General features: G+C 46.5%; 2 protein-coding genes across 3 annotated transcripts in view; both read right to left on the bottom strand.

Moving 5' to 3' along the window:
* XG (Xg glycoprotein (Xg blood group)) overlaps positions 1-2,337 on the bottom strand; it is a 38,200-nt gene extending 35,863 nt beyond the window's left edge. The window contains exon 1 of one of the 2 annotated variants that reach the window (XM_082448121.1): positions 1,887-2,337. In XM_082448121.1, the coding sequence (XP_082304247.1) occupies positions 1,887-1,947 (61 nt within the window). In that variant the 5' untranslated portion in view covers positions 1,948-2,337. The remainder of the gene's footprint in view (positions 1-1,886) is intronic. The other variant, XM_082448122.1, reaches the window with a different exon arrangement.
* An 8,175-nt stretch (positions 2,338-10,512) lies between these two features.
* Positions 10,513-12,205, bottom strand: part of LOC309653445 (CD99 antigen-like) — a 32,780-nt gene continuing 31,087 nt past the window's right edge. Inside the window, exon 10 of the mRNA XM_082448155.1 lies at positions 10,513-11,034. Coding sequence (XP_082304281.1) covers positions 11,009-11,034 — 26 coding nt within the window. The 3' untranslated portion in view covers positions 10,513-11,008. The remainder of the gene's footprint in view (positions 11,035-12,205) is intronic.

The following is a 12,205-nucleotide window of genomic DNA, read 5'->3' as shown; positions in this document are numbered from 1 at the left end:
TGCACTTAACAAACTACCCAGGACTCGGGACATCTGCACAATGTGTTCACACCGACGCGCCCTGACCCAGACCTCACGACCTTTCCTATCCCTCTTCATACCTCTCCTGCCTGTGCACGTTCCCAGCAATGTGACCTCAGACAAATGATGGAACACCTCCGTGCCTCCGTGTACCCATCTATAAAAGGGCATCAAGGGACTCCCCTGGCAGTCCAGTGGTTAAGACTCTGCGCTTCCAATGCAGGGATGCAGGGGACACGGGTTCAATCCCTGGGCAGGGAACTAAGATCCCACATGCTGTGAGGCATGGCCAAAAATAAAATAAAATAATATCATCTTCAAAAAGAAAAAAAAAAAAGTTCCGTGTTAGATCAAAAAAGGAAACATATTTAAAAAAAAAAAAAAAAGAAGAAGAAAGAAAAAGCGCATCAAGCCTGGCAGCCCCAGCCCAGGGCTGTGTGAGAATGAACTTGATTAACACCCGCAGAGCCTGTAGGAAGTCACGCCCTCATCAAAAGAGCGTAACCTGGGCATCCTCAGAAGAACTCGGCTAACATCAGCCAGGGCCGGCTCCTGCATTTTTCTCTCTTCTGAAGAACGGCGGTTAAATCCACAGCAGGTTTCCCCAGCACATGTGATGAACCACATGAGAAGCTGAAGGACTCTGACATCCCATTATCCCCAAAGGAGCAGACCGACCGCGCCTGGTAGGAGGCTGAGTGCCCTGAACCCGCAGGTAAACCCACAGCTCCTACCGCGTGCACAGCAGCAGGGATAAACGCTCAGACGGGCTTTGCTGGCTTGGTTTCTGGGCGGGTCTGTGTAGAATCAGAGCTCTGCCCTCTTGCTGTTCCTTCAGCCCTGGTGTCAGTCAGTTCAGGGACTAACATCTCCCTGCAAACAGAAGCGCCTGGACTGCATTTCTGCGTGACCCACGTGCCGGGGGTGGGGGGGGCAAGATGCGCAGACAGCAAGGATTCCTGGAAGGGTCTCGGGGAAAATCCTGGGCGCTGGGTGCCAGGATGTCTCACAAAACCGCATCTGCCCCTAAGCAACCATCCTCAAACAGGATAAACAGGAAATGCCACAAGAGTGCCATCCAAACGAAATCCTTTAATTCCTAACCTGCAACACTTCTCACTCTTAAATCCTGCCTGGGCCTCCATCTCCTAAAATTCAAATATTCAAAGGACCAAAGGAGCTTATCCAATTGCTGTTAAATCCTACATGTCCTGGGTAAATTATAGTTCCCAAACTAGGTCTCTCCCCACCTCTGCTCTCCGACAAACCAAAATCCCGGCATTACCAGAAGAGCCTGTATTGAAGTTTGGGGCGTAAACAATTCAGATGCTTTTAATTTGCCAACAGGAGGGGTGACATTGTTGAGAAATGTCTAAAAACCTGAACGGAGGCTGCCCTTCCAGCAAACCCAATCTTGGGTGATCGGTCCCACAAAACCAAGCTGTGTCTCAGTTCCATTGTCCCCATACGGAAACGCAGCACTAATATTTTAAATCAAAAACAAGGAATTGAAAAATCCCAGCACGCCCCAGGAACACGGGTCACTTTTTTCCATGTGTGACACACCCAGAGATCAAAAGCAGACAACAAAAACAGTTCGCTTCTAAGTGCTGTGGTCCACATCCTACACTTCTGGGTCCAATTCCCAGACCCCGATTTGGTACCCGGCCCCTTTTTCTCCCCTCAAAGCCATCATACTTGGTCTGTTTTTTGTTTTTTTGTTTTTCTACAATCTGGCACGTTAGAGCCATTTCCCGAGTGGTAGTGGTTTGGGGCGGAGGTTTTTTTTTTTTGCTTTTTGTTTTAAAGCAGCCAGATAGAAATGCACACCCACACAGCTCTCCCCAGAGCAAACCCTCCCTTACCTCGGATGTGCATCAGAAGACACAGGAACGTGAGGTAGAAGATGCCCCACCAGGGCTCCATCCTTGGTTAACTTTCAGGCGAACCTTCAGTGTGCGCGCTGGGCGATCTGGCCACGCAACCCTTGCTGGACGGATGTGCTGACTTCTGCTTCCCAGTTTGCAATGGAAACAGGCAATGTCTCCAAGCAGAAAGGATGAACCAAACTTGAGTGCCTCTGCCAGAATCTGAAGGGCTGGGCGTTCCGTCCCAAACTGCACGGCCTGGAGCCCGTGAGGCGTGGGCCTCCATGCTGGAGGGCATCCTGGGGAGGCCGCCTCCCTGCGCTACGCTGGCCAACCAGCCTCAGGATGCTGGGGAAACAGGTGGCTCCCCCGCACCAATGGGTGTCCTGGGCTTCGCGTAGCTGGCACACCTGCCTGGCAGGTCTGCTTTCCGCGGGCATGGGAGATGCGCCACGATCAAAGGCGACAACCCTGGGTGCAGGCAGGACACTCCCTGCCCGGCGTCCTTCCCCAGAACCCTCCTGCAGGGCGACGCCAACACCAGACCCAGCAGAGCGCCAATGCAAAGATCAGAGTATAGACCCATGTTTAATCTCTGCTCCTGCAACTTGAAGACCCTGTACCTTTAAAGAGTCGCGCTGCATCCGTGGACCTCAGTTTCTTTGTAGGTGGCCGGGGCAGTTAGTCTGGCTGGGGATGCTGGGGGCCAGAGAAGCAAATTTCACCTGGCCCTCCCTCCGTGTCTTCCACCTGAGCTGTGTAAGAAGTGGTAGGATATAGGCTTCTAGAAAATAACCCCTCGGTGTGGAGGGAAGCATTTTGTTTCCAATTGTATACACTTGAGTTACTACACCTTTCAGATAGAAATTATATTATATATGATATATATATTATTTATGTATAAATGTATAAATTTTACATACATCTTGGTATATATATTACAGTACAATCTGATGCAAACTATTATATATAGAATGGATCAACAACAAGGTCCTACTGTACAGCACACGGAACTATAGTCAATACCCTGTGATACACTGTCACAGAAAATATGAAAAAGAATGTATATATGTATAACTGAGTCACTTTCCTGTACAGCAGAAATTAAACACAACATTGTAAATCAATGATATTTCAGTAAAAGTTTGAAAAATAAAAAAAAAGAACTGGTTGGAAGCACCAGATTTATTTTATTTTTTATTTTTTAAACTTTCACTGGAGTATAGTAGACTTACAATGTTGTGTTAGTTTCAGGTGTATAGCAAAGTGAATCTGTTATACATATACATATATCCACTTTCTTTTTTTTTAAGATTCCTTTCGCATATAGGCCATTACAGAGTATTGAATAGAGTTCCCTGTGCTATACAGTAGGTTCTTTCATTTTTAATTTTTTTTACATCTTTATTGGAGTATAATTGCTTTACAATGGTGTGTTAGTTTCTGCTGTATAACAGAGTGAATCAGCTATACGTATACGTATATCCTCATATCTCCTCCCTCTTGCGTCTCCCTCCCACCCTCCCTATCCCACCCCTCTAGGTGGTCACAAAGCACCGAGCTGATGTCCCTGTGCTATGCAGCAGTGGAAGCACCAGATTTATAAATTCCAAGGTTTCCATCTCCACAGTGTGGGACATCAGATGAGCTCGTGCATTCATTCAACAAACATTTGACGCACAGCTGTTTTGAGCCAGAGAGGCGGGCTAGATGCCGGCTGTGCGGAGATAGAGAAAGAAAAGTTGTTTACAAAGAGGAGGAGAGAGTTGCAGTGTAATGTTCGGTAATATGGGGGAGCACACCAAGGCCGGGGGGGCTCCTGGGAGGTTCTGCACCCAGCTTGTGTCCTAGAGGCTTCTGGGGAGGGTTGTAGCCTCACGCTGATTTGATTTGATTTGATTTTCTCTTCTCTTCTCTTATTTTATTTTATATTTTATTTTATACCAGCATACGTGATCTTAGCTCCCCGACCAGGGATTGAACCTGCGCCCCCTGCCGTAACCACTGGACCGCCAGGGAAGTCCCACCTCACACTGAATTTAAAGGCTGGGTAGGAAGGGAACAGGAGGGGAGGGATGGAGAGTGGAGGCTGAGGAAGGGGTGGGGCAAAGGCACATGGTAGGAAGGGGGGACCCAGGGCTTCTCTGGGACCACCTCTAGGGGGTGCTGAGCACATCGCCCAGGGGTGTGGACCGAATGCTTGTGTCCCTCCAACACGTCATCTGTTGAAGCCATAACCCCCAATGGGATGGTGTTAAAGGGTGGTGTCTGGGGAGTGATTAGGGTTAGATAGGGCCCCCATGATGGGATTAGCATCCTTGTAAGAAGAGACACCAGACAACTCTCCACCAAGTGAGGACACAGGGAGGAGAGGGCCGTCTACACGCCCAGGAGAGAGGCCTCGGGAGGGACCAACCCTGCCCACACCTGGATCTCAGATTCCAGCCTCCAGGACTGGGGGAAATACATGTCTGCTATTGAAGCCGCCCCATCTGGGGTATTTATTTCGGCAGCCCGAGCTGACTAATGCGGCCCCGAACTGAAGCCCAGAGAGGGCAACGTATAAACCGTCTTCCACCTGCTATTTCACTCTCCCTGATGCCTGGGTGCCATGATCTGGGGGCTACAGTGGGGCTTAAGACACCAGTTCTGGCCACAAGGAGTCAAGGTTCCCTTGACAACAAAGACACAAGGATTAAAAACAAACAAACAGGCCACGGAGCAACTAAGCCTGTGCACCCCAACTACGGAAGCCCGCGCACATAGATCCCGTGCTCTGCAACAAGAGAAGCCACCTCAATGAGAAGCCCGCACACCACAATGAAGAGTAGCCCCTGCTCGCCACAACTAGAGAAAGCCCGCGTGCAGCAACGAAGACCCAACGCAGCCAAACATAAATAATAAATTAATTAAAAAAACAAGCAAACAGAAAACACCTTAACTGCCATGAAGGGCGATCATTCAAGTAAGTCTATGTGCTTTGGGAACCCCAAAATCAAGACCCTCAAATATTTGAGTTGAGGCATGAAGAGTGAACACAAAGTTGCTGCAGGAGAAGGCAGGGAGGACGTTCCGGGTGTGAACGTCCTGAGTCTGGGTTTGGGCTGGGTCCCCTGGGAATGAAGTGACAACACGTCGGGGCTTGATTTTGCTAGTTCCATGTGCAACTGAAGATCTGTGTTCTACAGGTGGCAGGGAGGGGGGGTAACGTTGCACTTTGAATCGGGGGGGACAGAGACGGGATCCTTATGTGAAGATAAACCCACTAGGGGTCTTGGAGGTGGTTATAGATTGGGGCAAATTTCTTCTTTTTTTCAACTGAAGTAGAGTTGATTTACAATGTTGTGTTAGTTTCAGGTATACAGCAAAGTGATTCATTTATACATATACATATTCTTTTTCAGATTCTTTTCCATTCTACATTATTACAAAGTTTTGAATATAGTTCCCGGCGCTATACAGTAGGTCCTTGTCGCTGACCTGCAGAAAAAAAATGCATTTTCTGTAAGAGCAATTCTAGGAACACAAAACAGGGCCGTCCGGCAGCCACGGAGATGCAGAGAATGATGAAGAATTGAAAGTCAAAGCAGAGCTAGCATACTAGAAGACTACTACAATCACCGTGTTTCATTACCCCGGAAGAACTACTCAACGGCTCACGAAGAGGGTCTCAGATGTGATTGGGAATAATTAACTGCTCTGCCCCCTCCAAGACCCTGCGATGCAATTCAGAGATCTACAGATGTTGCTTTCAAGCTCCATTTGATTTTGGAAAATGTTCCCCTTCGTTGTTTCATTTGGACTTTGTATCACCATAAAACAGCAAAAATGGGTGAACGTACGTTACTTAAGTTGGAGGCCTTTTGCTGTAACTTCCAAATTCTCTGCATCTTCACTTGAAACATGGTCTGGCGACTGAGGCCAGTGATTATTCCTAATTTCACCCAGTCTGTTATTATTTTCTGCCCTAAGGCTTTTGACAGGGCCTCATTTATCCATATACATGTTGTATATGTAAGGGTTATATGTATATGTAACATATAAGGTTATATGTATATGTAAGGGTTAACCCTTACAAGCTACCCACCTCTAAGCAGTGGGGAAGAATAAAAGGTTAACATTTGCAGAAGGCTTTGAATCTCTCTGATACACGGAATAAGTGCATGAGAAAGAAAAAAAATTTATCCAGGTTGGGAAAGCAGTTTTTAAATACCCAGACAGGCTGGTTTGATGCCAAACAGACCTAAAAGGAGAAATGAATCTTGACATTTTCTGCATTTGGGGAGCATCTAAAAATGTGCATATATTTTTCTTGATCGTCTGGCGTTTTGTTTTTTTTTTCCCTTTCACCTCTTTGTAAAGCTCAGTCACTTAGATGGATCATTTTGACGCACACAGGTGCGTGTGTGTGTGTATGTAGGAAAACACTCTAAGGAAAACTGCGTGTAAAATCCTACACTGTACGTAGAGCCGTCAAGGAGAGCAGATGATGCGGTTGGAAAGGGGCTTCCTTCCAATTTCCCCGTCCATAAACATGAATGAAGCTCGGACACAGGATACGAAACGCATGAACTTCAAAAACTATGCTCAGTCAGAGAAGCCAGGCAGAAAAGAGCACATTGTGTGTGATTCCTTTTATATGAAATGTCCAGAACCAGCAAGCCCATAGAGACAGAAAGCATATTGGTCATTGCCAGGGGTTCGGGGGAGGGGGGGGAGGTTATGTGTTGAACTGTGTTCCCCCCCCCCCCAACAAAATCATAGTTTGGAGTCCTAACTTGCAATACCTCAGACGGTGACTTGTGTTGGAAATGAGGTCAGTGTAGATGGGATTAGTTCAGACAAGGTTGCAGTAGAGCCAGGTGGGATGTAATCCAAAACGACTCACCTCCTTATACTAAGGGGGAAAGCTGGACACAGCACACAGGGAGACAGCCGTGTGACGATAAAGGTAGAGATTGCAGTGATGAATGTATAAGCCAAGGAACATCAAAGATGGGCAGCCAGCACAAGAAGCCGAGAGAGAGGCTGGAACAGATTCTCCCGTGGACCCTCCAGAAAGGAACCAGGCCTGCCCACACCTTGATCTTGGACTTCTGTTCTCCAGAACTGCAAGAGAACACATTTCTGTCGTTTAAGCCACCCCCCCCCATCTGTGGTGCTTTTTCACAGCAGCCCCAGGACACTTGTCCAGGGAGTCGCCTGATGAGTGTCCTCTGGGGTTCATAAAAATATCCTGGAACCAGACAGAAGCCGTGGTTGCACAACATGGTGAAACCATCAGACGCGAGACAAACGGGACTGTTCTTGCTTCGAGGTTGGCCCTTGGCAGCAGACAACGTGGCAGGAAGACCTCCACCGTCCTGCCCTGCGTGAGGTTGGGCAAGACCCACATTGATCAAGGGGGTGTCCAGGGCCTCATCGGCCCCATAAAAGTTGGGTGGAAGGAGAAAAAGCAAAAATGCCTCTGCTCCAACCTCCCCCAGGCTGACAAGGAGGAAGGGCTGGGCCACAGAGGGGACGGTCACAGGAAGGGTGCCCTGGGGCAGGGGATGGCGCTATGTGTACTGGGAGATGCAGGGGCTTTCTGAGTGGGCAGAACCCCAATGCCTTTCTTAGGAGGCCCGCTGGTGGAGAGGGGGCAGCGCTTGGGAGCCCCCAGGGGCAGGGAGGGTGAAGAATGGCTGGTGGGGACGCCTCAGGTTAACCTGTTACACCTGGGGCTTGGGGTGTTTCCAGCAAGGTGGGTCGTGAGGATGGACACGGGCCTGGGGTGACATAAAAAAGAGCAGGAGACCCGACAGCAGGTGGCCTGTGGCCCCGTGGGACCCGCTTGAGGCCAGAGCTGAGGTCCAATCACGTGCGGACAAGTGTGCGTCTGGCTGTACCTGGGCATCTCTTAAGCAGAATGACGGACGCAGCGATGCGTTCTCAGGCATGGGTGTGGGAGAGGCAAGCACTGACCTGGGACAGCAGTTGTTGGAAATCCTTGTGGAAGCAAAATGGGTGCAAAATAGCCACTACCTTCCCCACCACGCCTGACCCCTGCAAGACGCAGTTTGAAGTACAGGTATTTTATGTATTCAAGCAGGTGTTACCAACCTTTTTCTGTAAAGGATCCGATAGGACAGAAAAAAATAAAGAAACACTTCCTCCCCTGGGAGGTCCAGGAATTTAGTGGATGACGTAAACTGCATTTCAAATCAGTGGGAAAACATGGATTATTCAATAAATGGTTTGGGAATAATGGGATTATCCCATGGCGGTTTTTAAAAAACTAAATACCAAGGAATCTCTTCCTCATTCCCTTTACAGAAATGCATTCCTAGGGGAGCAAAAATTCTAATGTAAAAAAACCCCACAAAAGTGTCAGAAGTATGACAGCAAGCCCAGAATCCATTAACTAACTTCACTGCACAAAAATAATAAAAATGAATGGGGGAAAATATCACTTCAGAGTTCAAAGGTGAAGGATAAAGTGAAAAAGAGTATTTGCTACTTACTTCATAGTCATATCTTTAATATGTAAAGAGTTCCTACAAATCAATAAGGATAGGACCGATAACACATACAAACATAGGCAAAAGGCACATTCATTTCCCCCAGAAATGGAATGCAAATGGGTCCCCCACACACAGATTCTCAATCTCACTTGTGTTAAGAGAAATGCAATGTAAAAGCAGTTGATTTGATATCATTTTTCAACTTATAGATTGGCACCGATCAGAAAGTTTGCACGGCAGTGAAGAAACAGATCTGACATCGCTGGGGGGTATCATGAATTTGCACAACCTCTATGGGGGATGACTGGGCAGTGTCCATAAAAATTAAATACACACATGCTTTTTTTCCTCACAAAGCCAACTTCAGGCATTAGTGCAACACACACACTTGCACAGAGCCACAAAAATGTGCTTACAGAGATATTCATTGCAGCATCTTGATAGCAAAAACTTGGCCACAGCTTAAGTGGGTTAATCAAATCCATTACGACCCAGACTTATAACAAATCCTCCACTGGTATTGTCTCCCTTTGGCCCTTAAATAAAATCTTTATGTTGATTTCAAAATCTGTTGGACTCTGATTTCTTCATGTGGGAGTTCCAAACTGATTTTAAAAAGCAATCGTCATGCCAAGTATTTAATGATCCAAGCCACATAATTTAAATTCAATTTTTCAAAAGACAGACCTTTGATAAAATCATGTTTATTTTAATGTCAACATGAAATTAAACTGTCTACAACAATGTACATCCACCGTCCATAAGAAAAGCCCAGTTGACATATTTCTTAAATGTATACTTATTTACGAATGAGTCGTAATTTCATATCCTTAAAAAAATACCCATCCTTTCACTCTTCTCTTCTTTAATGAGGCATTTATGCTTATAGTATGATTGCAATGCTTATAAAATGCCAACGTTATTCAGGGTTACAAAAAGACTTTATGCATTTTTTTCTTATTATGAAGCAAGTCAGTGTGCACAATCTGACCTCAAAGGCAACCCCTGATGACTCATTGGGGAGAATATGGAAGCTCTCTGCTACCTTTGTAACCAGGTGTTCTGAGCCAGTTAGCGAGGGAACCCAAGCCTATTGACTAATCTGGCCCTCAGCTCTTGACAACTGGCTGACCCCATCCACTGATGGATGACATTCATTTGTGTTCCATCCTGTAGAATCCAGAATTTCATGTTCACCACTGTGCACACCAGGTCACAGGTATTTGTTGAATGAAGCAATGAATGGATACGATAAATAGCCAATCCTTTTTTTTTTTTTTAAACCATTTCATATACTCAAAAGTTATCATAGTGTCAAAGACAGAACAAGTTAAATAGCCAGATGACGGTCTCCAGCAATACCTTGAGAAAGAAACTCCAAAGGCTTTTAGATAATGCGGTGAGGAGAGGTCACAGAAAGGATACGGACGTCCTCAACAGCAGGGGGTTGGCTCAGATGCTTACCCCTCAAACTACTGGCAGAGTTTCTGAGCTTCAGAAGTGAGAAAGACCCAGAATTCATGACTGATACTTCATAGCTGCCCTTTCCCAAGTCAGGGGATTTGTGAAGGCAGCCCACGCAGGTGTGCTAACGTCATACCTTTGAACCTGGAGAGGCTGATGTGAAACACACAACAGTTCTTTACACCATCATCCGTGACAGGATTAAATCTTCCCAGGAAACCGCCACTGCTCTGGATTACTATCCTAAGAGCTTTACGCGAGGCAAGCCTGTGCCACTGGAAACTTAATATTTCCGTGGAGGGTAGTCTACGGGTGAGGTCCAGCCCATCTGCAACATCAGGGCTTCTGTACTTCCCGAGATGAACACAAAAAATCCAAGCAAACAAAGCCCTTCTGTATAAAAGCAAGCATTCTGGAAGCTGTGCAGGGTGTGTGCACTGTCCTAAATGGGGGGAATGCTTCTAAAGGTGGAAAAGTCATCGTTTGTTACCAGGAGAAGAGGAGGCATTCCGTGCATGGCAAGATGTTATAAAGAGCGAACACTTCGGGTGACCGTCTGTCTTATAGCCGCAGAAAAGGGAACAGGGAATCCATCCCACTAGTTTCACAACTTTTTTTAAAAGTCACCCCATGGCAAAACATTAAGTAAGAAGTACTTGGTTTCTAATTTCTTTTTATTAGTTTGGTGTGGGAAAAAAAAAAAAAATCCTAATAAATGGAAGAACTTTTGAGGAAACTAGCTGAAGGCTTACCTCACTCTATAAAAGGGTCAACATTAGCAGAGGTTCAGACGCATTCAATTTACAGGCAATTTGTAAACAGCCCGGAGTTTCTGTTTGGGGAACTTCAGTGGGGTTGAATGATGGGGACTTGGTCGGTCAGCCTTTCACAGCACAGGGGAAACGCCTCAGGGCCGTGGAGAAGGTGAGTGTAATTCCCCTCTGGAGGCAAAACTCATCACAAGTCAATCTCACCCACCCAGCACGGTGGTGACGCACGTCAAGATTAAAACTAGGAATCCCAAGTTGAGCAAAGGCACAGACAAGCCGGGGCTTGCTCCCGGCGGGACCGCTCTGTCCCTGCAGGCGATCTTTGCAGAGGCTCAGCAGGCGAGCTTGGGATCCTGCTAGGAATCACTTGGCTGCCGACCTTCTATTTCTCCAGAAGGGTCTGTTGAACTGCAGAGGACCAAGACACAAGAACAGATTTTAAAAGGCATCCCCAGCGGACCTCGACAAGCACGCGAATACCTGCAGGTGGAAAATTCCAGAAGCGGGTGACTCTATTTCTACAGAAGACAGAAGTGTGCTCAAAACTCACTGCTGACAGAAAGGAAAAACTAAATCTAATGGGTTAGGAAAAAAAATTCAATAAATTTCATACTACGATGCAACGGTCGCTATTAGAACATGGACACTTCGGGAAAAGTAGAAAGAAACTAAGAAGAGGCATTCTCTACTAGCGACTTCTCTGAGACGGTAAGAAATGTCTGTCAACTACAAATTTCAGAATAAATAATTTTGTAAATGAGGGTCCACGGCGTTGGTTCATTTACAACGGTGCAGGGCTAAGATTTTCGGATCAGTTCATTTCTGTTTTGGAGGTCTCCTTCGCATTTTCTTGTGCTTAAAAAAGGATAGCTCATTTTATACATCTTTCCCTTATTTGAAAGAGCAATGAGCTAGACACTTTCTAAAAGTCTGTATTTTTAGAATTAAAACTATGTTAACTTTTCACTAAAAACTTATCTTGGGACTTTCCCGGCGGTCCAGTGGTTAAGAGTCTGCCTTACAATGCAGGAGGCATGGGTTCAATCCCTGGTTGGGAAACTAAGATCCCACATGCCACGGGGTGTGGCCAAAAACTTAAAAAAAAGAAACTAACAACAAAAACTTATGTCAATTCCACAGGCGTCCTATGCAATAAATGTTGCCTTTCTTGAGCGAAGGAGTGGGTCTCCACTTATATACACAAATAAAAGAAAGAAACACACACAGGTGTAGAGACACATAGTTTGTGTTTTCCTGCCATTTTCAGAAGTGGTCCTAATCACTGAACATCCACCTCTGGCCCTGAGAAGTTTCCATAAGTTGCACCACCTCCTCTTGGTCCAATTCTCCACCGGGTTGGGAGGATTCTGTAAAAGTGACCGCAGCACGTGAAAATGCTGCAAAAGGTGCATCTCAGAAGATGCACGCCGGCCAGCTGCTGACTCCGGCCATGCGGCAATGGGGCGACACTTGGAAAATTCTCGTAGCCGACACTTAAAGAGAACTTGAAGCAGACTTAGGTCTCATCAGAAGCCTCCAGGCCCCGGAAAGTCTATGTAGCATCTCCCCAGAGAACCCC

The sequence above is a fragment of the Balaenoptera physalus genome (assembly GCF_965194825.1).
Source record: "Balaenoptera physalus genome assembly, chromosome: Y".
Lineage (NCBI taxonomy): Eukaryota > Metazoa > Chordata > Mammalia > Artiodactyla > Balaenopteridae > Balaenoptera > Balaenoptera physalus.
Note: the sequence above shows the minus strand (reverse complement) of the source record. Positions and strands in the feature narration are given on the sequence as shown.